General features: G+C 44.9%; 1 protein-coding gene across 1 annotated transcript in view; it reads left to right on the forward strand.

The window, feature by feature from the left end:
- Positions 1-8,074, forward strand: part of LRRC6 (leucine rich repeat containing 6) — a 77,316-nt gene extending 69,242 nt beyond the window's left edge. Inside the window, exons 12-13 of the mRNA XM_006879454.1 lie at positions 5,523-5,608; positions 7,897-8,074. Coding sequence (XP_006879516.1) covers positions 5,523-5,608; positions 7,897-8,074 — 264 coding nt within the window. The remainder of the gene's footprint in view (positions 1-5,522; positions 5,609-7,896) is intronic.
- The last annotated feature ends 19,587 nt before the right edge of the window (positions 8,075-27,661 follow it).

The following is a 27,661-nucleotide window of genomic DNA, read 5'->3' on the forward strand; positions in this document are numbered from 1 at the left end:
ATTTATTTGAAAGTTGGACAATTAATAAGGAGGATAAGAAGAAACGATGTCTTTGAATTTCAGAGTTGACAAACAAAACCAAACAGTCCGTGGGCTGCCTAAACAGCAAATAATTCTGTCTTGAAATAAGTGGAACCAAGATTCTCCTTAGAAAGGAGGATGCTGAGATTCCAAATATTGTAGGAACCAGTGGAGTAGAGCATCAGGCTTGGAAAAATAGCAAACAAGAATAGGATCCTCAGTGAGTTGAATTGGCACAGTGATGGCCAGTAAGCTTAAGCACAGCAGGGATTGTGAAGAGAGCATGGGATCACCAGGGTTTCATGCTGATAGACTCCATGGCACCTAACAACAACGGTGGAAACACTCCTCGTCTTAATCTAAGCAAATGAGATATAGGCCTCTGTACTTCTGAAAGATCGAGCTACAGACACCACAGTTACCACCCTGTAAGAGTTCAAGGAAGGGACAGAGGATTCCAGAATTGCAAGGATCCTGTGATAAAGAACTACGGATGATTTAGGATTCACCAATGAGGATAGATCTTTCTCTCCTGAAGGAGAATCCCAGCAAGCACATCCCATCCATGCCTCGAAGATCTGGGGGTCAACTCCAGTGCTCCAATCTCTTTGACTATGTACCATTTTTATGAAAATTAAATTCAAGAAAAGTTCAGCTTCTCGGTAGTACTAGCCACCGTCTAAATGCTCAGGAAATGTAAGTGGCTAAAGAATACCATACTGGACAGTGCACAGTTTTCCTTACTGCAGACAACACTGGACAAAGCTCTTCCCATAGTCTGTTGTCACATATCCCCAGAGGTTTGCTGACTTCCTGAGATGCTTCAAGGAGGACCACAACCAACCTCTTTACCTTAATACCTGTGACTACTATATTCTGTCACCAACCAGAAACAATCTCTTGTTAATAAATCTCCTTCTTTCAATTTTTCTTTTCATTCACTTAAGACATTGAATCCCTCAAACTGATCCCACTGCCTCGAGTCAGCTTCAAGTCATAGTGACCCGTGTCAGTCCAGCTCCTTGAACATCGTCTTCTCTTTGCTGACCCTCTACCCTGCACGATGTCCTCCAGGCACAGGCCCCTCTAAGGACATTCTCAAAGTATGTGAGACAAAGTTTTACTGTCCTCACTTCTAAGGAGCATTCTGGCTACACTTTTCCAGGACACATCTGACTGTTTCTCTTGCAGTCCATGGTACATCCAATATTTTTTGCTTTACCACAACTGAAACACATCTGTTTGTCTTCAGTCTTTTGTATTCACTGTCTAGCTTTCACGTGCATATGAAGCAATTGATGCATACTGTGGCTTGGGTCAGGTGCACTTGAGTTTTCAAAGTGTGTATGTGAGAAAAATCTATTGTTGTTGTAATATACCATGGAGTTAGAATTGACTCATGACTGACCCTCCAGTGAGTTTTCAGAAGCAGTTCATCACACAGGAGAAGATTGTCCTTCTTTCTTCCAAAGAGTAGTTGGTGGATTTGAACTATATGCCTTTAGTTTGACAGCACAAGTTATTACTGAGAAATGAGATACTTTCCATTTCATTAAAGGAAATCAACAGCAGAATGTGGGCTAATATCCCTGGTCTGTCCTCCTCCCGTTGAACAGAAGGATGAAAGCTAAATTAAGTTTCTGTATTAAAATAGTCTAAGCATTCATAGTCTGACACCTTCAGATCCCACGACATACCATCATTGGCAGTTAAGAAATTAATGGAAAGTAATACAATTACAACATGAATATATTTCAAAATATAGGAAAATAGAACACTACAAAATTGACCTCTTTCAAAACAAACCACCTGAGATGATTAGACAAATCTGCTAGCAGGTTCTCAAATCTCCCATGAGTCACCTTCTTTAATCGTAAGAAAGGTTTCCCTCCTTGAGGCCTTTATTGGCAGGTTCCTCTACAGCATTCTCAGAAACATTTTCTATACAGCCTGTGCCTCTTTTTTAAAGCTTTAAAGTTTCTGAACAAACTCTTCCAGCCTGGAAATGTAATGTCTTTAGTACATACCGTCTTCATTGTTTTGTTCTGTTTTCTTTTTATCTTCTGGAGCTTCAGGAAACATCTGCCCACTGCATAAGCCATTTGTGGTGCAGAAGGTAATTTCTCTCATCTGCTGTTCAATCCATGCAGGCCTATGTCGGGGACGTCATAGGTTCTGTTCCCCACCATTGGCATCAATCGAGTGCCTCAAAGAAAGCAAGGTGCAGGCGCACAGGCAATTTGTGATGGGTCAGCGGCTTGGTTGTCATTGCACATAATAGCCGTGCTTAACGTAAAGCTGTGATCTGTGAAAATATTCCTTTATTTACCTGTTGGACTGCTAACACAAAGGTCAGCGTTTTTGACCCACCACAACCACTCTACAACAGAAAGATGGGCAGGGTCTTTTTTCAGTAGTTAGAGCCTCAGAAACCCAAGGGACAGTTAGAGTCGCCTCAGTAATGGTGGGTTTGTAGGTTGGATTGTCATGGTGTATTTGACATGCAGTTGTTGTAAGGGTCCATCAAGTTGCATAGCAACCCTGTGAGTGATGAATGGATCTGAACCCTGTGCTGCCCTCACCGTCCCTGATACACTGGAGCTCATGGCATCATCACTGTGTTTATCCGTTTGGCCGAGGGTCTTCCTTTCCGTCTCTGACCCTCCATCTTGCCAAGCATGATGTCCTTTTCAATAGTATTAAAATAAGTTTGAAATGCTTTGAGAGCAAACTTTGATACAGAAACACAAAGTGAGGAAATGCTGTTGGGAAAATGGCACCAATAGACTTATTCTTCATAGGCTTGCCTCAAACCTTCAGCTTCTAAAACTCAAACAAAAAGCAGTACTGTGTCTAAGGAGCAGGATAGTGTCAGTGTAAAGTCTATAAAGTACGCCTGATCCAAGCCATGGTATTTTCAGTTGTTTTCTGTGGATCTCAAAGTTGGCCAGTGAGTAAGGATTACCAAAGAAAGGTTGAGGCCTTTGAATTGTGGTGTTGATGAAGAGTACAGAATCTTCCACGGCCTGCCGGAAGAACAAACAAATCTATCTGGGAGGAAGTGCGACCGGATTGCTCCTTCATCACCGAGATGGTGAAACCTTTTCATGAATACTTTTGAGTATGTTGTCAGGAAGGTTCAGTCCTTGGAAAATGACATCATGTTGGAAAAGGTAAAGAATTGGAGAAAGAGAGGAGGACTTTCAGGAAGATGGATGGACACAGCTGTTTTAACAATAGGGATGAGCATGTCGGAGATTGTAAGGCTGACTCAGGATAGGATAAGGTTCAGACCTGTTGTTCATAGGGTGACTGAGTTGTAGTCAGCAGGATAGCTCCTAAGGACAGTGTGGAGGGCCATACAATGGGGTCTGCCTGTGCATCAGAGGGGTGGGCCCTGAGCGGATTCTTTCTCTGTGAATTGCACATAGGTTATCGCTCAAAGCCCAAGGCAGGGAGAGTCACACTGTGTCCACATCCTTTGGTGTAAAGTGGCAGCACTAAGTTGTACCTACAGATACATGTGCAATACTTATAAAACAATGAAAGAACTTTTCTTTTACTTTTCAAAATGTAGGCTGCATAGTGGACTTGAGTGGAGGGATTGTATTTAACAATGGAAGAATTTTTCTTCTACTTTTGAAAGAGAAGAGCAAACTGGGTGGCGGGGAGGTTGGGCAGGGAGAGAAGTACAACAGTGAATGAATGGAAATCCAAAGTCTGTACATTTTCATTAAAATTAATTTAAAAAAAGGAAAAATATGGTAGAAAAATAAACTCGATTCCAACTGAAGATAAAATCCAAGTTGGTTAGAAGTTCTTGCATCACCGTGTGGCGACTGAGGATAAAAGTTGCCGTGGAGGACTGCCTGTCCAGAGGCGCACACAACTCCTTGAATCTGATGCTCCAGACCTCACACCTACATCCCTGACTTCTGTCCTTCCTCCTTCATCCACTTATGAAACTTACATGTAATAAACAATAGGGAAAGTAGTCCAGCTTTCTGACCAGTGGCACCTAGAATGGCAATGGCAGTCAAGAATCCAGAAGGGCAACTCATCCCCGCTGTTGACTGGATTGGGTGTCCAGAACTCCAGTGGAAAGGTCTGGTACAGGTAGGACAGCGAACATGGCTGAGGACTGAAGTCAAACCAGACCTTCTCACTTCCCAAAGGTAGACTCTGACTCCAGCGTGCTTCTCTGACCTAGCGGAGGGGAGTGTGGAGGTTGACAACGCCTCAGAGTTCACGCCCATTTTTTCCCTTGCCATTTGCCTGGGCCTGGATCTTGCCGAGTAACAACCAAGTCAAAGGGCCAGGGAAACAAGGCCCACACATGTGCCATCCTCCCACTCAAAGAAGCTGTTGATGAGTGTGGGGAGTTGGAGGTAAGCCCAGGACAGATCACCATCCTGTTTGCAAGGGCATGATTTCCTACCGTGGGTCAGTGGGTCAAGGCGACACAAAGAGCTAAGTTTTAAGAGTTGCTCTCTCTCCACTACAGGTAACCTCTTCTCATAGCAATGTTGTGGGGCAGGAGCCAAATATATTGTGTAGCATACCTGCTGTGTGTAGGCCTAGTACATGGTGTGGTCCACAAGGACACGCTGTCTACGTTCTAATAAGTTATGGGCATCTGCCAGATAAGTGCTGGGTTGGATTAATCTTTATGGTAAGTTTGTTGAACTGAGTGAATCAATTGAAATTACTGAGACCTTAGAATGTGGAGCCCTGCCTTTTTGTTTTGTTTTGTTATAAAAGAAGGAACATTGGTGATGCAGTGGTTAAGTGCTTTTATATACACACGTCTTTCCATTTTCACTCTATATGTGCAGACATATAGTCAGTTAACTCTCTCTCTCTCTCAAGATAGAGATAGAGACACACACACACACACAGAGAGAGAGAGAGAGATGTATGTATAAAGTATAAAGATATATAAATATAAAAAATAATATAGAAATAAATATAAATCTGTAAAGAGAGAGAGAGATCTCAGGAGTGGTATCCACTTCTAAACAACATGCCTCCAGGAACTATAAACTTTGATAAATGTCGATAGTTGTAGAGGAGTTTCAGGCCTTTTTTTCATAGGGTCGTTATGAGTTGTGCTCAACTCGAAGGCAAACACACACATATATGGAGAGCACTAGGACTTAGTGATGGAGCTCTGGTGGCCTAGTGGCAAGAAGCTGCATTGCAAATCCCAAAAGCAAGCAGTTCGAGGCCTCAGCTGCTCCGTAGAAGGATGGGCAATCTCCTCCCATGGGATTTACTGCCTCTGAAAACCTGCCAGAGGGTGGGTCAGTTCTGACTCCACAGTACACAATATTAACAACAACAACAACAGGGCTTAGTGATAAGGAGTTTTGCTTCTAACCCAAAGACATGTGGTTCAAATCCACCAGCTGGTTCATGTGAGAAAGAGGGACAATCTCTTCCTATGCATTTTACTGCCTCTGAAAAATGACCTTCTTATCTGCCCTGTGTTTTCTTTTCAGGTAGGAGACGTGATCGTAGGTGGCAAAAAAACATCAAAGTCTGCGACAATGACCCCAGATGTCACCAAAGAGCAAACAAACAAAAGGTAACCCCCGAAATCTACCTTTAGCCCTGTTACACCCTGTTATACTGTCCTCACTGCCATTTTTTTGGCTAGAATGTGGCATCCAAAAGGATATTGCTCCCCAACCTGACACTATTATTCCTTAAGGCTCTCGGCCCCTGAAAATGGAATCCATGCACACACAGGGCCCACAGCTCGTGATGAGGACGGGACTGGGATGGTCGCACTGTGACTGCAGCATTTTCTGAGCTCTTCCTGTGCATTTGCATAGTTTTTCCATTTCAGCGGGTTTTACACTAAGTTTCCAAATGGGGAAACTGAGGCAGCAGGCCATTTAGAATTCCCCAAGGTCATGTAGCCTTGATGAATGCTCTGTCAAGCCCATGTCTTCACCTCCAGCCTGTTCCTATGATCTACACGCCACTTCACAGACCCTGAGAGTCTGGGGTTACAGGGCCCCCAGAGGCCCCACTCTGCGCCCTCCTGCTGTGCTCCTGGCCCTCCCTCACCTTCCAGCCTCTGCTGAAGCACCTTTCCCACCAGGACCGTCACCCTCACAGTAGAATGTCCATCTCGCCCTCAGTTCCTACCTAGCCCTTCACTTGCATCTGCCTGGGTTCTACTTGAGGACACTGGTTTCGCCCCCGGGAGATTCTCAGAGCAACCCCCATCTCCCTTACGCTGTAGATTCTTTAAACACTTTGGACAAAGTTCTCGCAGACCTCAGTCCTCCTCTAGAAGGGATGCCCCAGTTCTCCCAACTACCCTTCCTCTTGTCGTGGCTTCCAGACGCTTCTCTTCCAGATGGCAAGAGCTATTTTGAACGAAGGCAAGCTCTGTCTGTGGTGCAAACTTATGTGCCAGAATTAGTGTCATAAAAATACCTGCACAGGAGCTATATTTGTATTGTGCATAATACAAGCATGCAGGCGTCAGTGTCTTCAAAGACAACGTTTTTTCAGAAGTTTTGTAGAGAACTCCAAGCATGGGGTCTGTCTGAATAATAGGTTCAGAAGAAAAACCATCCGCACACATCTAAAATGAAAGTCACTGGCCTGAAAATAGGACCCTCAATTTACAAAGTCATAAGCAGCAACTCACTCCCCACTGGTCCCCACTTCTGTGTTAGGTCCCTAACAGCAGACTTTCCCATGGCAATGCGCCTTTTAATTTCCTGGCTACTGGTGCCAAGAGTGTTGACTGTGGAGCCAAGCAAACTAAAGCTGTGTACAATCTCAATCTCTTCACCATCCATCCTGATGTTGCCAATTGGTCCAGTGGTGAGAATCTTTGTCTTCTTGACATTGAGCCTTAATCCATATTGGAGGCTGCAGTCCTTGACCCTCTGCAGCAGGTACTTCAGGTCCTCTTCAGTTTCAGCAAGCAGGGTTGTGTCATCTGCATAACGCAGATTGTTGATATATCATCCACCAATCTTGACCCCACATTTCTCCTCATAGAGCCCAGCCTCCCGGATAATCTGTTCTGCATATAGGTTGAAAAGGTATGGAGATAGGATGCATCCCTGGCGTACGCCCTTCCCAATTTTGAACCATGCAGTGTTTCCTTGCTCTGTTCTGACGATTGCCTCCTGGTCCAAGTATAGGTTTCGTGTATACTTTGTATTTTTCCTTCGCGAACTTTGCATCCAGCAAAATGCTAAAAGAAGCTGAAAAATGCAAAGGCCTTCAAAACTTGAGTAGGTTACAGAAGTAGGGAGTCAACAAGGACAATGGACATTTATACTTTAGGAGAAAAGACCTTCCTTTCCCCAGTAAAGGATGTTGATTGATGTCTGGAACATCAGAATGGAGGAGAATGATGATGATATTCTTGAGCACAGAGACCATCTACAGAGACCATCTACTTACATGTCGGGCTGTTAACCAAAAAGTTGATGGTTCAAATTCACTACCTGCTTTGCTGGAGAAAGATGAGCTGTCATGGAGTTTACTGCCTTGGACACTCAGAGGAGGGTCACCATAACTCAGAAAGAACTCGACAGTGGTGGGTTTGGGTAGGGGTCCCTCTAATACTGCAGGAAGAGTCCTGTAGGTAACCTCTCCCCCGAGGACTAGCACAGCCTGCTGAAACTTGTTAACACTTCATTTTTTTTAGAGATACTGGAATCTTACTGTACAAAGATTGAAACTGAGTAAAGCCAGGGCTACTCTCATATTTTTATTTCTGTGCTCTTGTAGAACGTTTGACAATAATTGCTGAATATTAAGTGAAAGCAATGAATCTGTTTGAAGCTTGATCTTAAATGATGTAATACTAATTGCACTGTTCCTCGTCATTGTTTATAGAAGAACACAAGTGGAGAAGCTAGAAGTAGATCCCAGCAAGTACTCGTTTCCTGATGTGGCTAACATTGTCCAAGAGAGAAAACACGCGCCCAGAAGGGTTGGAGCAGAACCAAAGAGTACGCCAGGCGATGATGATTCAGACTTTGAAGACAACTGTGATGTTCCTCCATTGATCTGAAATAGCAAGTGTCACTATCAGGCATGGGGACTCATCAGACCCAAGTCTCCCTTGTACAGAGGGCATGCGTACGGGAGAAGCCCACAGTTACTTATTATTACTGCTAAAGCATTTTATCAGTCTTACTTTGTATAGTAGCTTCCACTAGTGTAAAATGAAAATAGGTACTTATAATATATGATAATTGATAATCTGTCTGTAATAAAGTATTGGCTCATGAGAATGTTCAATAAATTAATAATATCACACAATGCATGGTAAGTTAAACATCCTCTGCCTGGACAAATAGATTGCATGGCAGAGAAAAAGCACTAATTTTTAAATTGATAACCTAGTAAATTGGTAAAGCTCAGAAGTGAAAAGTAATTTTAGTTCAGCTTTGTTGTTGTTGTGCTTAAATGCCATCATGTCAAATATGACTCATAGTGACTCTCTGAAAAATAGATATGAACCCTGTCAAATCCTGTGCATTCCTCATTATGTCTGATATGCGTGAGCTCATTGCAGCAGTCACTGTGTCAAACCGTTTCACTGAGGGTCTTTCTTTTGCTGACTGTCCATTTTCCCAAGCATGATGTCCCTTTCCAAGGAATAGCTTGCCCTAACCACATGCCCTCATGCAAAAGCTATACTTGGACCAAGAAGCTGTTGTCTGAATAGAGTAAGGAAACACTGTGTGCTTTAAAATAAAGGAAGGTGTGCATCAGGGCTGTATCCTTCCTTTGTACCTATTCAATCTGTATGCTGAGTAAATCATTTGAGAAGTTAGTCTCTGGGAAGAAGAACCAGGTATCAGAATCCAAGGAAGACCCAAAAACCTGCCTAATGCAGATGACACAGCTTTGCTGCAAGTAAGGACTTGAAGCAGCCTTCCCTGTGGATTATACCTCAACATCAATAAAACAAAAGTTCTTACCCTTATCAACATCCTGATAGATGGAGAAAAGATCACCAACATCCTGATAGATGGAGAGCTCTGGTGGCCTAGTGGCAGGAAGCTGTGCTGCGATCTCAGAGGCATCAAGTTTGAGGACACCAGCTGCTCCACGGGAGAAGGCTGGGCAATCCCCTCAATGTAATTAATTAACGGTCTCTGAAAACCCACCAGAGGGTCGGCGCCAACTCTGTTGTATTCAATACCAACAACAGATGGAGAAGATTAAAATTGTCAACAATTTAATCTTACTTGTACCTACAATCAACACCGTTAGTACCATCAGTCAGGAGATCAGGAAACTATTGTATTGCAAAAGTCTGCAGTCAGGGACCTTCCAAAGTATCATGGAGCAATATCTATTCGAGGACTAAGGTGTGCCTGATTCAGACCATCGTCATTTCAGTTACTTGTTATGCATCTGAGAGCTGGACAAAGAATAAAGATGAAAGAGGAAGAATTGATGCCTTTGAGTTTTGGTGTTGGAGAAGAGTATTGTCTTTAAATTATTGTACTTAAATTACAATACTTAAAGTACTGTCTTTACATCTAGTCTTTAAATTGATATCATTGTTACTCCGTACTTTGGGGAGGTACCTGATCTCAGGCTTTCACATTGCAGTACATATTTTCAGTTCTTGATTGCTAGTACCAAGGGTATTGATTGTGGATTGAAGTAAAATGAAATCATTGTGATCATTTCCATCTTTTCCTCTATTTATCATGCTGTTGTCTATCAGGCCGGTGGTGAGGAGTTTTTGTCTTCTTGATATTGAAATGTTACCCATATTAAAAGTTTTGACCTTCCACAGTATGTGTTTCAAATCTTCCTCACTTGGAAGAATTATGATTTTTAGCAGTATTTCCATATTACCCTTGGCATTTGCGGTCTTTGGTGGCAGAGTATAATGGCAATAATGTCAGTTTTTAAGCTGAACACCTGAAATGGGATTCAACTTTGTGAAGACCTTTTAGCAAGTCCTTTCACTTCTCTGAGCCATGGTGGATTTACCTGTATCTCATATTTGTCCTATAGAATTGTCTCAAGATGAACTACGTCAAGTGTCTGGAGCCACCTCTGCTCTGGGCTTGCTGCTTCCTCCTCCCTCTCTCCCTCCCTCTCTCCCTCCCACCTTTTCTTTCTTTCCTAATTTCTCCAAAGGCTTTTCTCTCCTTTGCCTCTTGCTTTACTTCATGTTCTTCTTCCCCAACCTACTCTTTGTACTCTACCTCATTTTTCCTGCTTTTTGGTATTTGTGTTTCTAAGTGATGTAGTGCTACTATAACAGAAATACCAGAGTGGGCAGTTTTATCAAGAAGAAATTCATTTGCTCAGAGTTTAGGGGCCAAGAAGACTGCACCCAAGACACCAATTCTTGGGGAAGGCTTTGCATTACTGTCAACTCTTTTCAAGTTTGATTGCTAGATTCCTTTGTACTCTTTACACAACTTGCTATCTGCCTTCCCCCATCTGTGCTTCTGCGCTTCTGTTCCTAATCTTCCCTTTTTATAGCTCAAAAGTGATTGAATTTAAGACAGACCCTACACTGAGATTGTCCCAGTAACATAAGAAAAATCCTATTCCCAAAAGAGATTGCATCCATATTTATAGTATTTAGAGTGTACAGCACACTTGTTTGATTATCAGCACACACATTTTTTGTTATCTGTGTAACACTCCCCTCGTTCCTTACAGCAGTTCACATTTGTGCCTGTACTTGGACAATTCCCAAGTACATGATTCATAGTATTAGAGAAATGCTGTCATTGTGATGATGATGACGATGATGTTATTGTTAGGTGCCTTAGACTTGGCTCCAGCTCACAGGGACCCTACTAAGTACAGCGGAACCGGACCTTGCTCAATTCTGTGCCATCCTCACAATTTTACTTTGTTTATTGGTGCAGTTAATGAGCCATTCACCTCATTGAATATCTTCCTCTTTTTCACGGACCCTCTATTTTCAGCACCTGGATCCTCCTGACAACATGCTCACACGTATGAGAGGAAGTCTCACCATCAGTACTTCTAAGGCTGCACTTATTTTAAAACACATTTGTTCATTCTTTAGGCAGCCCGTGGTATATTCCATATTCTTTACCAAAGACACAGTCCAAACTCACCTATTCTGTCTCCCTTAGTCACTGTCCAACTCTCACACACATATGAAGCAGCTGAAAGGACCATACTGTAAAAGGAGCAAGGGCAGCATGAGGACAACTGAGCCTTCCCCTACTAGCTCCGCAAAGGGGACTTTCCCCTTCAGTAACAGCCACAGTACAAAACCAGTCCATGATCTCCCATACCTGTGAACCTACTTCTACTAATTCTGACACCAAAATCCTGACACCAATCTTTTTTTTTTTTAATTTCCTACAGAAATGGCATCCACTTCCGTAAATAGCTTGCCTCCAGAAACCCTATGAACCTGGAGAAAGGATAAAAGTCACACACACAGGTGTCTAGGACTTTTGTTCATAGGGTCATGATGAGTCACCTGCGACTCGACGGCACTCAACAGCAACAACAGCAAACTAGTTTCTTTACAAAATTCTAATACACTGTTTTCAAGAACAAATTCTTTCAATTTCCCTCATCGCCCCCACCCATCAAATTGTAAAACCCCATGATTAATCCCCGTCCCCCTCTGCACATCCTCATCCCTCAGCTTCTACCCTCTCCCACCCCTCTTGGATCCTCATACTCATTCTACAATAATGTTTGTATACAATGGTTGTATAACATTTTTAGGACTGAGTTAGTTCACTCAGAATAATGCTCTCCAGTCCCTCCCAAGTTGGCCAATAATTTACAAAGTCATTGCTACTGTGAGCTACATGGTATTCCATTGTCTGAATGGACCATAATTTCTCAATCCATTCGTTTGTGATTGGACATTTGGGCTGTTTCCCTGTTCTTGCGATGGTGAATAATGCTGCTATGAACGTTGGTGTGTAAATCTCCATTTGTGCCTCAGTTCTCATTTTCTAATGTTGGAGAGGATGTGATAAGAAAGGAACTCTTATACATTGTTGGTAGGATTGTAAAATGGTACAACCATTCTGGAAGGCAGTTTGGCGCTTCCTCAGACAACTAAACATAGAAATTCCATATGACTCAGCTATTTCACTACTTGGAATATACCCTGAGAAAATGAGAACTGAGGCTCCAACACCAATCTTAACTTCTTTACTGGGTCTGGCATCTGTTGCAATAGCCACACACACTACACAGAACCGTATTCATAATTGTGAGATTTCTCAGGGAAGTTAATAGGCTGTAGTTGAGGTTAGCAGCAAGATACAACCCCACAGTCCTGACAGCTCCTCAAGGGTGGCCACCAGCCCTTTGGCCTTCAGCCTCACACCTTAGGACAGTGTTACAAAGTCCCCTTAATCTTACCAGTTATGGTGTCTTCCCTCAGTCCTCCAGCAAGCTCAGGGTAAAGAAGTATGTTGTTGGTTCCATGAAGCAGCAGTCCCAGGTCAGCCCTTAATGTGACAGCATCTTTCCTCAGTCCTCTTGCAAACTTGGGTTGAAGACGGCAGTTCAAGTCAGCTCTTCCTTCAGTCATCCAGCAACCATAACCTTTAACTCTGTCTCTGTCTCAAGGGCTCTGGCTTGTCTCCATTTCAAGGTCTCCGGCCCTGGCTCTGTCTCATTCCATCAACAGCAAGATACTGTCTCTCATTTAATCCAGACAGCTTCTCAGTCAAATAGCAAGATACCTCTGGTGCATGAACCTGTGGCTTCAAAGGATGGGTGCTGCTTCTTTCCTGGTCTCAAGGTTCCCAAAATCTGCCACTCAATCTGCTCAATTTAGTATTATATCCCCTTGTAGATAGGCGGTCCTGCCCTATAAGGAAGAAATGGCCCACACAACTGTTGATAATGTAGGTGGGCCACCTCTCCCAGGACAGCTGAATTAGATTAATGTGTTTGCAGATAACTTGGCTGCATCATGATAGATTGAAGAGGAGATTAAGGTCATTAACAATTTCAGCTTGCTTGGCTCTACAATCAACACACTTGACACCAACAGTGAGGGAAATCAAAAGACAAATTGCATTGGGGAAATCTGCTGTTGGGGATCTCTCCAGAGAACTGAAAAGCAATGATGTCAATCAAGAGACCAAGATGCACCTGATCCAGGCCATGGTCTTCTCAATTATTTGAGAAGCATCAGAGAGCTGGACAATGACTAAGGATGACAGAAGGCAGATCAGTGTCTTCGAGCTGTGATGCTAGCAGAGTGTTGAAAATTCCATGCACTGCGAAGAGAACAAACAGGTTTGTCCCAGAAAGGGTGTAACCAAGTTGCTCCTTAGAGGCAAGGATTTTTAAGCTTTGTCTCACATACTTCAAACATATTGCCAAGAGGAACTAGTCTTTGGAGAAGGATGTCATGCTTGGAAGACTAGAGAGATTATGTAAGAGGGGACGAGCCTACATGAAATGGATTGAGGCTAGGTGTGTCAGAGACAATGAGACTGGCTCAAGATAGGGCAGAGTTCAGAGCTATTGTTCATAGGGTTGCTATGAGACACAGGTGACTCGATGGAACATAACAACAACAGCAACCAGCAGTGGTCTGTTGTTAAATGCCTTCTAGTAGAGGACAACTCATAGCAATCCTGTGAACGACCAATCTGAACACGGTCCCATCCCGTGCCATCCTCACAATCTCTGACACACTGAAGCCCATTGCGGCATTTTACCCAGTAGAAAACCATAGCAACAGACTCACAACATTGTATATAGCTCAGGTCAGACACACCTTCATCTTTAAAAGGATACCATTGCTTTTTATCTCTTTGGAGGAGTATTTGACAGCAGATTTTTTCAAATACAACACATCTTTTAATTTCTTAACAGCCATTATCGTGGGTTTTATTGTGGGATCTACTTCGTCCATCCATGTTCCAATTATTATGGGCATTTGCAGCTGTTTCTCCTCATAGGAATCTTGCCACATGAGCAAATGAAATGCTTTCATTAGGTGAATGATTTACCCCATGCTCATCATTAAGGTCAACTCTGTTTTGAGGAGGCAACCCTTCGCCAGTTGTATCTCGAATGTCTCACACTCTGAGGGCTTCATCTTCTGGCACACTGTGTCAGAGAGTGCTCTGCTACGACTCATGGCTTCCAGTGACCCCTTATTTCATAATTACATTGTCAGTCTTTTTCCCACCTTGTTGTCATCTAGAAGCTCTGCTGAAACCTGTCCACCATGGATAACCCTACAGGTATGTGAAATGCTGTTGACACAGCTTCCAGCTCACAGCAACCTGCAAGCTACCACAGTACAACAAACCAACAGCGGGTGGGGAGGACTGAGTCACAGCATACACTTTGTGCTAGGGGTCATTCCCCTAGCCATTCCAAGAGTTGGCGCCCTGTTGGCACCGTGACTGAGTCTTCAGAAGACCAATGTCCTTTCAGGTGAAGCGAGGGAGGTGGGGAACATGGGAAATCTGGTAACTGCCGTAAATGTCATTTCCTTGGCGCCCTTCAAGTATGATAGAATGAGTCCACTGTTCTGTGGTGACATTGCATGAAATACTGGGATGGTTGTAGAAGTCCACAGATGGTATTTTTGGCAGCAACATGGTGAGGCAGGCAGGCAAAATCGTGTTCAGAGTGAGTATATTTCAGAGAGAACCAAGCGCTGGCCTTCGTGACGAAGTTCCAGTGTAATTAACCTGCCACCGTGTGGCTGGCTGGGCTCCTGGAGTAGAAAAGCAGCAGCAATGTTATTGTCCACTGTTGGCTGGTCTTAAAACATATCTGCAAATGATTAAACGCTTGCCATCATGAGCTGGAGTCTCTGCCCTTTCCTCAATAATCTGGGCTGAGTTTAGTGCTTGAGTTTTAATCAATGGACTAGAGTTGAAGTTCCAAGACTCCGCAGGCTGGCTCAGAGCTCATGTATCGGTTACTTTATTCTCCTGAGACACGGGTCCTGGGACAATCTCATCTCCATGCAGGAAGCCCTCCCCCTCTCTCAGACTGCCCAGTGTAAGTACTACCTGTGGGCATTTCTGTCAGAAGCTTCAGCTGGGGCCCCCAGGGGCTTGGGGAGCTCAGACTGACAAAATGCCTTTGGAGGGAGCGGTTACTTTGTATGAGTCTCATATCTTTTGAGGTTGCTGCTTTTTTCTCCAAGGTTAGCTAGAGACTCTTCAAGGGGTCTCTCCTGAGGAGGCTTTGAAGGGCGTTTCCTGGAGCTGCACACACTCATATGTGGACACCCGAGTTTCCCTGAGAACTCTGAGACCAGTGGTGGGGGTGGTCTGGTTCCTGCCCTGTGAATCCAGGGGCCAACCAAGTCATCTGTCAGGGTGGGAGAAGGTGGTCCTTCCCAGAGCTGGCTGGGTCCAGGGATGGGTTGTCACATGGGAAAAACAGCCTGGGTGTGTTGTCAGTGCTGACATTTTGAGTTTCCCAAAGTGAGAAGAAATCTCAGGAGGGAATAAACAAAGTATGCTACTAGAGGCTTAGTGATGAGGTGGACACCTCAGAGGCCATCTCAGGGCCAGGGCAGGCCGGGGTGGGAGCAAAAAGGACCCCTCTGAAGAGTTGGGAAACTGCCATAAGAAGGAGAAAAGCCAGCTTCAAACAGACCCCAGGGTGGGAAGCCTGACCGACCGGGTAAGCTGGGTCAGAGCACCTAAGCTAACAAGGGGTCCACTCACTGCCGTCCAGTCAGTTCCAAGTCCTGGCTGACCCTCCATCGGGTTCCCAAGGCTGTAGGTCCCAGTGGGAGGAGGCTGTCCATTTGCTCCTGCAGAGCCGATGGGGGTTCAACCCCCAGGGACATGTCTTCTGAGTTAGCAGTGACACTCTGGGCTGGGCCACCAGAGCGGCCTAAAGACATGTGCTTACGGTTCATTACAGACTAGTGAGTACGAGAATCCTGTGCTTACCTTGCTGAGCCCTCTGCCTCTGCGCAGAAGAACTCTCCGGTCTGGACCAGTCAAGGTCATGACAGTTCCTAGCCTTGTACTTGAAGCATTAGGGAAATGGTGTAAAGATGCAGAAAGATACCTGTGTGTCCTGGGTAGCTGACAGTCCTAGGAGAGTCCCCCAGGGCTGCAGCCACCTGGGGATACTCACAGGTAAGGAGCCAGGGAAATAAACATCTCAATCTTTTTTTTTCACTGTGCACCCCAGTTCAGTGCCTGTAGCCTATGAGCAAGGAGGCCAGGCAATGGTTCAGGGTTAAGGTTCACTCTGGCATGAAACACTGTGAGAGACCCATGGGGCAACATCTCAATCTTGACTCTCCCCTCCCTTCCAGTCTCCTACTAGAACTTTCCACTGGCCACATCTAACGATGCATCAGAGACCTGGTGATGGCGTCTTCAGAGAGGTGGGGTTACTGCAGTGTGTGGCTTGGTGAAGACAGGTAGTCTTAAGGCAGCGGAAGCAATCTGCACACCCTCTTTGACTTCTTCCTCTTAACTTCCTGGAGCCCCACTCCAGAGCAGGGAAGAAGGGGCAGGTGTTCTAATCTCAGCAGTCTGGGTGGGTGCTCAGGAGGGAGGGAGGTGAGGAGATGTACTGACAGGGTTCTGATATCAGCGGAGATGCTCTCATAATTGGACGGAGACCGAGAATGTGACTCCATGACTGAAGGGTCATTTCTTACCCAAGCACAAGAGCAGGACCTGCTGAAATCCCCACCTCCACTCAGGGAAAGGCCACCCCCACTGAAGGAAGAGTGAGGACAGAGCAGGGGACCCCAATACTCTGTGTCCTGGCCACTCCCCCCACGCCGAGCCCTTCACGTTAGGATCACAGCAGTAACAGCCTGTGGTTCCCGGCCTGGTGCTCCGGCTGCTCTTCCCAAATGCACCCTGTTACCCTCCTGTCTCTTTGCTTATGCTCAGTTCCTTCTCCAAGAAGCTCTGTTGCCTTATGCCTCCCACATTAGCACCATCATGTGCTCTAGTCCTCTGGTCACTTCGTGTGGACTCCATAGCCCATGACCTATCTCAGTACAAAGTTGCCCTCTTATAGCTCTGGACTTCGTTGTTGTTGTCATTGGCTGCCCGGCAGTCACCTCTGACTTGTGACGCCCTCAGCTCCAACAGGTTCCGACCATTGTGATCTGTGGGGGCCTCACTGGCTGATTTCAGGGAGATCACCCAACCGTTCTTCCCAGTCTATCTCAGTCAGCTCTTTCGAAACCTGTTAAAAACTATAGCAACAAGAAAGCCCATAAAAAGATGGCAAAAAAAGGTGATGGTTGTACTTGAGATACACTGGCCTAGAATCGAACCTGGATCTCCCGTGTGTAAGATGAGAACTCTATGGTTGAACTCTCAGTACCTCTATGAAGTCTACCATCAAGGTGTCATGCTCCCTCTGAACCTCTCTGGCAGGAGCCTCCCCACTCTGTCCAGCTCCTGGAAGCCCAGGTGCATTCCGAAGCCGTGGTTCCTTCTCCACGTGCTTTCATCTTCCTATTGTGTGGGTTTGACCCTCGTCTTCTAAGGATACAGTCCTGTTAGAGTTGGACCCGTCTCACTCCAGTAGCACCTCATCCTAAATGGATGACATCTACGAAGACCTTATTTTCCATTGAGGTCACTTTTGTAGCTATTGAGGTTAAAGATTTAAGCTTTTGGAGGGAATGTGATTCAACCTTTAGCAGGAGAAAGATATGCTCACGGAGTGTGAAGTCACTTTCTGTTCCCAGCTCCCAGCACTGTCCATTCCGAGGTTTCCCGGCTTCTCCTCTGAGGATGTCCTGAGCAGCATGAATCGACCTTTCCTTCTCACTGCCCATCAAGTCCTGCTCATCCCAGAACACTGGTCCACGCCTGCGCCGTCTGTCCAGGCAGTGGGATCTCTGCTTATGAGTGGCCTGCAAGTGTCAGCAGGAGATAGTGACATCAGAGGCGCTGGAGCTGTGACTGAGTTAAGGCCCCAGGGCCTGGCTGGACATACCAGCTTTCCCTGGGCCCGGGAAGGCTGCCCTCCGCTTGACAGCTGGGGCTGCTGCACGCAGTGAGTGTCTGTCACCATCGGCAGCCTGTCACAGCTTGCCTGGCACGTTTGGATGGAAAATGCTACCCTGTCTGCAACTGATGCGTGTCAAGCCAATGTGTCTGCCACCCTTGAAGCAGAGCTCGGTTACGACGGGCTGTTCTTTTGTGCTTCTGCTTCCTGATTATTGCTCCTTTCATTCTTGCCTGAGACACCTCATATTAGAGCTAAGCTTCAGCCCGCCCAGGTCATGTGTCCATCACTCAAGCTGTTCCGGAGCACCAGTCGGGTGAAGAAGCCAGTCCCATGAAGGCCCCTGTTCTGAAAGCCCAGGCCCCAGTTCTCATCTAAGTGACTCTGTTCTCTCCAGCACGTAACTAGCTGCTTTGTTTTCTATCATGGGATGAGGTGTCACGTCCTAGGATGGAAGATTGGCCTCCATGCATGTTCTCCTTGTGATGTCTTTTCCTCTCCCTTCTTGAGTTATCTTTTCTTAAGGATCCTCTAAACATGACCTCAACTGCTCCATTTCCATGGAGACTTTTCTCAAAAGCCATCAAACCCCAATGGTAACTTACAAGATTTGTTAGCTCCATCATCTAAGGAGCTTCAGAGGGGACAGGTGTGCTCCTATATCATCATAGGCTCCTAGGTCCATGAGGATTGGGTGATGTGAAAGAGGAAGGTCCGCCTCTTCAAACAAGGTAGTGAACATTGGGGATCTTTCACTCTGAGATACAAGACAGGATTCTTCTCCACCCACGGAAATCCTTTTCCTAAGCCCTCATTTAACTGCATGCAATAGCCATACTTTTTCAGGAGGTAGAACCGTGGCCTCGTCGCCTGAGGGCATCACGATCTTCTTTTGTTTTGAGATTGTTCATCCACCCCTTGTCTTGAGAACTATGTCCCCGATCATCTGACAGGTCTGCACTCAGTCATTTCCCCTGGGTTCCTACCATTCTCCCCCAGGTCAGGAAGGGAAGTGGTTGTTATTTTTTTTTGTTTTGGTTTGATTTTAATTTATTATTAATTTCAATGAAAATTTACAGAGACTTTGGATTTCCATTCATTCATTGTTGCACTTTTCTTCCCTGCCAAACCCCCCCTCCCCCTCCCCAGTACACTACCCTCTTGGAAAAATAAAAGAAAAAATCTTTCATTGTTTTACAATCCCTCCCCAGGTCCACTCCACTATGCAGCCTTCTCTCTGGACTCCCATCATGACAAATATACCTAATCACATATCTCTTTTAAACCATTTTCTCCCTCATCTGTTTCAATGCAGTATACATTATTTAACCCATCTTTCTCAGTCTTCCCCCCACAACCCTGATGTCAGTCCTGTTTTACAACAGTGGCACCATGCAGTATTTGTCCTTTTTTGACTGAGATACATCACTTATAATATCCTCCAGGGTCATCCATTTTGAATAATATTGCATGAGTTCCTTGTTTTTTAATGCAGCATAGTATTCCATTGTGTGAATCTACCACAGCTTCTCTAGCCATTCGTTTGTTGATGGGCACTTAGGTTGTTTCCAACTCCTTGCTATTGTGAACAAAGCTGCAGTAAACCTGGGTGTGCATATATCTGCTTGGATGTCAGTTATGGTCTCTTTGGAGTATATTCCCAGTAGTGGAATTGCTGGGTCAAATGATATCTCTATTTGCAACTTTTTGAGAAAGCACCACACCGCCTTCCACAGTGGTTGCACCAGGGGGTGGTTGTTATTTAAGCAGGACACATTTTCACAGCCCTCTTCCCCTGAGAATCCAGCCATTTCCAGTCTCCAATAAGAACAATTGACAGGGGCCAGCAGGCTGTGCCCTGCATACTGCACTCAGGTGTTCAGTTTTTTCCTGGGAGAGCTCATGGAATCAGCTCCTACCTGCTGCAGGATGTGCACTCCCATGCTTGGGCTGAAGCTGAGTTGGTGGACCTCGGGCTGCATCCTTTGGAAGTCGGGCTTGCAGGATGGCCTTAAGCTGACCTCTGAGAACTCAGATTTTAGGAGAGCTCCCAGCATACCGAGAATCTGTAGTCACAGGTCGCTGTGTTAAACAGTTGATACAGAAGTGTGGCCTAGAGCACCTGCTTTCCTCTGGAAGGTGGCATTTGGGCATGTGATAAGGGAAATACGCTTAAGTGCTCACCATGTTGGTTGATGTTAAGTCAGTTTTAACCCATGGTGACCCTTATGTGCAGGGAGAGATGGCCCAATAGGGTGTCCAAGCCATGAGCTTCCAGAAGCCAATTGCCAGCTCTTTTTATTTTCTGGTCATCTACATACAGGGTGGGTTCAGACTAACCATCTTTCACTTAATAACCAAATACTAAACTGTTTGTACCACCCAGGAGCTTTCAGGAAGTAACTATTTTCGATTATTTCCTATGCATGTGAAAGATGGATAATAATAGCGAATAAGGAAGGAAGACTGAGAAACTGTTGTGTTGGTGAAGAACGCTGACTATATCAGGCAATGCCGAAAGAACAAGCAGATCCGACTCAGAAGAATGCAGCCAGGGCGCTCCTGAGACGGAAGAATGGAGAGACTTGGTCTCGTAAGTTAAACATATTATAAGGACAAAGCAATTCCTGGAGAAGAACATCATGCTTAGAAAATTGGAGAGTCCGTGAACAAGAAGAAGGCCTTCAATGATACACACAGACGGCAACAATGGGTCTCAGCAGAACAGAGACTCTGCAGCTGGTTCAGGGGTTCAGGCTGTTGTTTATAAGCCACAGTGAAATGGAGCTGTCTCCACAGCACCTAACAACAACAACATCCTCCAGTAAAACTGTGCTGTCTAACATTTCACACAGGCCACAGGCCGTTACTGGAGGAACTAAGTGTGTCCAGTGTGATCTGGAGGAGCCCAGAGGTGCAGTAGTGAAGCACTTGGTGCTGACAAAAATGTCAGAGGGTTGAATCCACTTACTATTCCACAGAAGAAAGAAATGATAATCCGCACTGACAAAGTTTACCATTTTGAAAACTCGATGAGGCAATTGCACTCTGTCTTACAGAGTCTCTTTGGGAATCAACTTGATAGAACACACCTTTTAACTATCACCTCTATCGCGACAACTCCTCCAGTCCCCTGCTCCCACTCATCTAATTACTGTCCCCAGATTTACCTGTTCTGGACTTTGATATTTGATGTGAAGGTATCATCTAGTATCTGGTCTGTTGTGCCTGTATTCTTCCGTGTAGCCCTTTTCAATGTGCATTCATGTTGCAGTGTATATCAGAACTGCATCTCTTTGTATGACTTGATAATATTCCATTTGGATGGATATACTACATTTTGTTTATCCGTGCATCTATTGATGGATATTATATATGCTGTGGAGTTTGGGTTTTGTTTGTCTATTTTTGTATTTTTAGATTAAAAAGAAAAAAAACAAAACAGAGCTAGAAATTGGCTTCTGAATGTAGATATTTCTCCCTAACCATGAGACAGACAGTGCAAAGACCCTTAAGGATCAGGGAACTCTGGTGGCCTAGTGGCAAGAAGCTGTATTGCAATCCCAGAGGTACATGGTTTGAATCCACCAGATGCTCTGCTGGAAAAGGAGGGGCAATCGTCTCCTGTACCAGTCAGATCCAATGTGATAGTACACACACACATAAAAAGTAATAAAAAATTACTAACAAAAGATCCTTGAGGATCATTTCATGCCATAAAAGCAAACATCATGTTCCAGGTAAATTGTGGTGTTAGATGGCACTGAGTTGATCTCAACCCATGGTAACCCCATGTGACTGTGGAGCACTGACACACAGTATTTTCTTGGATGTGGCCTTTATGGCTGTAACCCTTTTGGTCTCCTTATGAGTTCAGATCTCCATGTCTTTCTCCTGAGGAGCAGTTGAGTGTTTTGAACCCTGAACTTTACGGTTAACAGCTCAGTGCTTAATCAGTGTGCCACCATGGCTTCTTAGACATAAGGTGCACTGTTTGATTTTCCTGCTACTGTAAAAACAATGGATGTCAGTGCGTATGACTCTGACCATGACCCTTTCAATCACTTGTTATACATCTGAGAGTTGGACAGTGAGTAAGGATGACAGAAGAAAGGTCGATGCCTTTGCACTGTGGTGTTGGAAAAGAGCACTGAATGTCCCACGGGTTGCCAAAAGAACAAACAGATACATCTTGGGAAAAGTGCAGCCAGAGGGCTCCTGGGAGGCAGGGATGATAAAGCTTCATCTCACGTAGTTTGGACATGTTGTTAGGACAGGCTATTCTTTAGAAAGGGACATTGTGCTGGGAAAGGAAAACCAAAAGAGAGGGAGATCCCCAACAAGACGGACTGACACAGCGACTGATGCACTGGGCTCAGCTGTGTCAGAGACGAGGAGGAGGGCACATGGTCCGGTGGTCTGTGTTCAGAGAGTCACTATGAGTCGGATGGAGAACAACAACAACGTAGTAAGTTCTAAGTCGTAGATCTATGATCTGGTGTTCAGAGAGTCCCTATGAGTCGTACTGAGAACAACAACAACATAGTAAGTTCTAAGTCATAGATCTATGATCTGGTACATAGAGTCCCTATGAATCATACTGAGAACAACAATGTAGTAAGTTCTAAGTCGTAGATCTATGATCTGGTGTTCAAAGAGTCCCTATGAGTCGTACTAAGAACCACAACAACATAGTAAGTTCTTAGTCGTAGAGGAGCGTGTGCATGGGTCGACCGTTCTTGTTCTCTTTCATGTAGCAGAATAGCCACTACTTCACTGTCACACTTCCTGCTGCTCGCTCAATCAACTCAGGATTTAGGAAATAAAAACAGGGCTCCTAGCTTACTGCACCCCATGAATGTCAACATCCTAAATTTTGAGCAAAATCCTTGTCTTCCTCCACAGTAAGATTTCCTAGGCCAAGTCTTGGCCTGTGAGTCTTGACTGCTGTGGGGTCCTCTGGATGTTTGCTTTCATTTGCTCCGTATCCCCTGGGAACAGAAGTTGAATATTAACCATGAAAAGGCTGGCACAACACACCATGGACAACTTGAAAGGCACCACCTTGCCAGCCCAAGTTGTCTTTCTAACATGTGTATCACCACCCAACTTAGAACCGCACACAGTCCCTATGTGCTGGGTTTGTTGGCTTTGCTCGTGGGATCAGCTTCCTCTGGGCCCTGGAACTGGCCCCCACATTGCCAATCCTCTGCAGGGGCCCAGAATGCTCAGGTAAGTGTGCACACCCTCATCCTTTTACCTGGGTCCAGCGGGCCTGGCCCACTCCCAACCTGCCAATGGCTGCGCAGTGCCGAAATCAGGGGGCTTCTTCCACCAGCCTACCCTTGATTTACAGAGCCCGTATCAAGCATGCTTTTCTACTCTGATGTTTCTACCCTGGTCTTTCAGCTAAATGGCAAGACCATTCATTAGCCATTATAAAAAGCCAAGTAGGGACTAGGGAGCTCTGGTAGGCTTGTCTGAAGGGAGTTTCACTCCTTACTTAAAGGCTGAGCCTCTCTGTTGACTCACACTAATTTCTTCACAGGGAAAGAGGGGCAACAACCTTGTATGTGATTTACAGCCCCAGCAAACCAAGGGGAGGTGAGCTACAAGTCAGTTCTGACCAGATGGCAATGGGCGACTGCAGCAGGCAGGGCTCGGTTCTTCTGCACTTAGAGTTGTTACTATTTGGAGGCAACTGGATGCCGTCTGACAACAGCGTGGACCAGCACAGAGCCAAGCACCTCACATTATCACCAGTCCTCAGTAAAGGTGTCGGCGAAGGATACTGAATATACCAGGAATCGGAAAGACGAACAAGTCTGTCTTGGAAAATACACAGCCAGAATATGCCTTAGAATCAAAGGTGACAAGAGTTCCTCTCACTTAGTGCGGACGAGTTGTCAAAAAGGATGAGACACTGGAGAGGGCCAAAGAGCAAGAGAAAGTCCCACAACCAGAGGAATAGGCCCATTGGCTGCAAGGATGACTCGACATAGCAAAGACTGAGGAAGGCCTCCCAGGACCAGGCAAAGACAGAGGAAGACGTCAGTAAGATATAGTAAAGGTTGAGGAAGTCCTTGTAGGTCATAGCAAAGACGGAGGAAGACCTCAGTAAGATATAGCAAAGGTTGAGGAAGGCCTCGCAGGATCAGGCAGTGTTTCATTCGCAGAGGTCATGAGATCACCATGAGTCAGACAATTCAACGAGCCTAACAAGAACCACCATCCTTATCTGTGAGAAAAACAACAGAATTTCACGGATCATTACTAACAAGAACAAACACAGCCTTACCTTAGCTGACATGAGAAAATCCCAGACTCCTTTGTGGTTTCAAAACATTTACAGCAACTCTTTATTTTTCGTTGTCATGTCTCTTTAAGCCAACCCCTTCCTCTATTTTCCTCCTCTATTAATTAACCAGGTTGCTAAGCTGACACAGTGAAGTGGTGTTAAAGTGTCCCCGAATTAATAGTGCCTCATCAGCACTGATGCAGGGTGTGAAATTACCTTCTGAAGTGTTACCTGCACACAGCACCCTCCCAGCTGCCGAAGCCAGAGCGGAGAGGGAACTCAGCAGAATTATCTGCAGGTCTGCATTTACCATCAGCAGAATCCTGGGGTCAGGAAAGGTGAATGTCTCCTCCCCAGCAGTGTCCTGTTCCCTTGAGCCTCCGTACCCTGCACCTGCAGCCTCCAGGGCCATCAGAGGCCAAGGCCCACCAGCTGCTCCTCCCGGTTGGAGGCGTTCAGCCCTGGCTCCCCCTTGGCCTAGTGCACAAGGTGTCTCCAGGCAACAGGAAGTGTCTCCAGGCAATCAGACTGCGTGCGTGTCAGGTGTGCTAATGGACAGGCAGCCTGCAAACATTGCCCTAGCCTTCATGGCCAGGGACTCCCACAGTAAAGGGAGGGGAGCTGGTGAGGTGAAAGGTCAACAGCTAGAGTCAGCAGGACCTTCGAGCAAAGCTCATTCAGCTAGGACTTCTGGCAGCCCAGCCTACAATGGACCAGCCTCTTCGGCAACTTACTTCCCAGCATGAACCAGTGATTCCCAAGGAAGCCATACTCCAATTTTTAACAGTTTTACCTGTTGTTGACCAATCAGGTCCAACTGAGTGACCCAAGAGGATAGAGGAGAACTGTCTCCCGGGGTTTCTGAGGCGGATATCTCTGCAGGAGCAGATTGTCAGCTCTTTCTACACTGGAGCGGTTGGTGGGTTTGAACCACTGACCGCTCAGTGGTTCTGAGTTCTAACCCACTACACTATTAGAAATAAATCTCAATTGGAATCAATTTCCCAAAATTTTGGTTGGATTTTTTTCCTCCTCATATCTGTATACATTTATATGTATTTATATATAATATCAGTGCAAATCAGTAGAGAGTAAGTTGGCCTAGTAGACAGAAAGTGAGGCTACCAAGCCAAAGGTGACTTTTAATCTGTGGCCCTCAGGCCAGGTTTTCATTGTTTTTGTTCAAACATTCTTCTAGGTCGTATAGCTCTGATGTGTCCACTTGCCGTACAGAGGTAACTTGTGGTTGCTGTGAAGCCAAACACTGTGACACTGATGAGTAAAATGCGTTAATGGTTCCCCATGGCGGACAGTGTTTGGTGGAGCTCCCCATTAAAACAAGCTGGGAAGCAAGAGTGGCATCCACTTCTGTAATAGCTTTCCTCTGGAAACCCTATGAATCTGGAGAAAGGATGAAAGTCACACAAGTGTTAAGGACTTTCGTTCATAGAGTTGCTATGAGTCACCTATGACTCGATGACACTTAACAACAACAAATGTGTATGCATATACTAGAAATGTATAAGAGTGTGTGTGTGTACCTGCAAATGCTAGAAACTGTGTAGGGCAGAAACCTGTCAGAGAAGGCCAACGTAAACATTGTACACTAGCTAGATGGCACGGGGGCTCAGGGGGCACGAGCTAACGAGAGCTGCTTGCCAATACAGAGCTGGCACAGCCCTAGCAGTCTGATCCCACCAGAGGATCTGTGGGAGAAAGATGGCAGTCTCCTCCTGTGTGATTTACAGCTTCCGGAACGCACTGGAGGAGGATCAGCCATGAGTTGGCTTCTGATTTTAAACCATGCAGTGTTGCCTTGTTCTGTTTAGACAACTGCTTCTTCGTCTAGGTGTAGGTTTTCCAGGAGCATAATTAAGTGTTCATAGATTGCTATTCTAAGTGTTATCTTTAATTTGTTATGATCTACATTCAGATTCCTTTGCGTAATTAATAAAAACCAGGTAAATGTCTTTCTTGTATTCTCTGCTTTCAGCCAAGATCTATCTGACAGCAGTAATTAAATCCTTCATGCCATGGGCTCTTGTGAATCCAACTCGAATTTCTGGCAGTCCCTGATGATGTACTATTCCAGCCATTTTGAAATAATCCTCAGAAAGATTTTACCTGGGTGTGATATTAAGGCTGTTGTTTGATAATTTCCACACTTTGTTGGATCACTTTTTTTGGAATGGGAACAAATATAGATCTCTTCCGGTCAATTGACCAGGTAGATGTCTTCCAAATTTCTTGGCATAGACTGGTGAATATGTCTAATGCTGCATCTGTTTCCTGAAACACTTCAATTGGTATTCCATCAATTCCTAGGGCCTTATTTTTGCCAATGCCTTCAGTGCAGCTTGAACTTCTTCCTTTACTACCATTGGTCCTTGATTATATGCTACTTCCTGAAATGGTTTTGTGTCAGCCAACTCTTTTTGGTACAGTGACTCTGTGTATTCCTTCCATCTTCTTTTGATGTTTGCTGCATCAGTCAAGATGTTGCCCATATAACCTTGCGGTGTTGCAATGTGAGGCTTAAATTTATTCTTCAGTTCTTTGAGCTTGTGAAATGTAGAGTATGTTCTTCCCTTTTGATTTTCTAACTCCAACCCCTTGCACACTTCATTATATAAACCCTTAGTTTTGTAGTCTTGAGCTGCTCTTTGAAATCCTCTATTCATCTTTCTTTGCGTTAGCATTCCTTCCCCTTGATTTGTTTCTTTTTAGTTCCCATGAAAATTTCAGCCTCTTCTGACATCCATTCTGCCTTTTTCCTTCTTTTCTGTCTTTGTAATGAAAGACCTTTTACTTTCTCATGGATGATGTCCCTAATGTCATCACATAACTCTTCTGGTCTTCTCTCATTAGTATTCAATGCATCAAATCTGTTCTTAAGACACTTTAAATTCAGTTGGTATAGATTCAAGGTCATATTTTGGTTTTCATGAACTTGATTTTATTTTCTTCACTTTCCATTTAAATCTGCATATGAGTACTTGGTGATCTGTTCCACAGTCAACCTCTGGTTTTGTTTTCACTGCTGGTCTTGAGCTTCTTTAACATTGCTTTCCACAGAGGAAGTAAATCAGATTCCTGCCTAGTCTATCAGGGAAGGGACATGGATATAGTTGTCACTTAAAAAAGGATCTTTACAGTGAATGGATAAAAATCTCATTATACCAAATTCATTAAATCTGAAGAGGGTCACTGTGGGCCTTTGGACATTCAATGAGAAAGAAATGGCCATTTTCACCTAGTCTTCTCTTTAGTGGCAATCTATAAAATTTAGAGCATATTCTTTCATCAACAGGAGCTTAATTCACTGGAAAACTAAGTTCGGCAGTGCATCTTTCTCAGGACACATTCGGCCAATCTTGTTCATTC

Source organism: Elephantulus edwardii, unplaced genomic scaffold (genome assembly GCF_000299155.1).
Source record: "Elephantulus edwardii isolate Elephantulus edwardi_28Jun2011 unplaced genomic scaffold, EleEdw1.0 scaffold00003, whole genome shotgun sequence".
NCBI classification, from domain to species: Eukaryota; Metazoa; Chordata; class Mammalia; order Macroscelidea; family Macroscelididae; genus Elephantulus; species Elephantulus edwardii.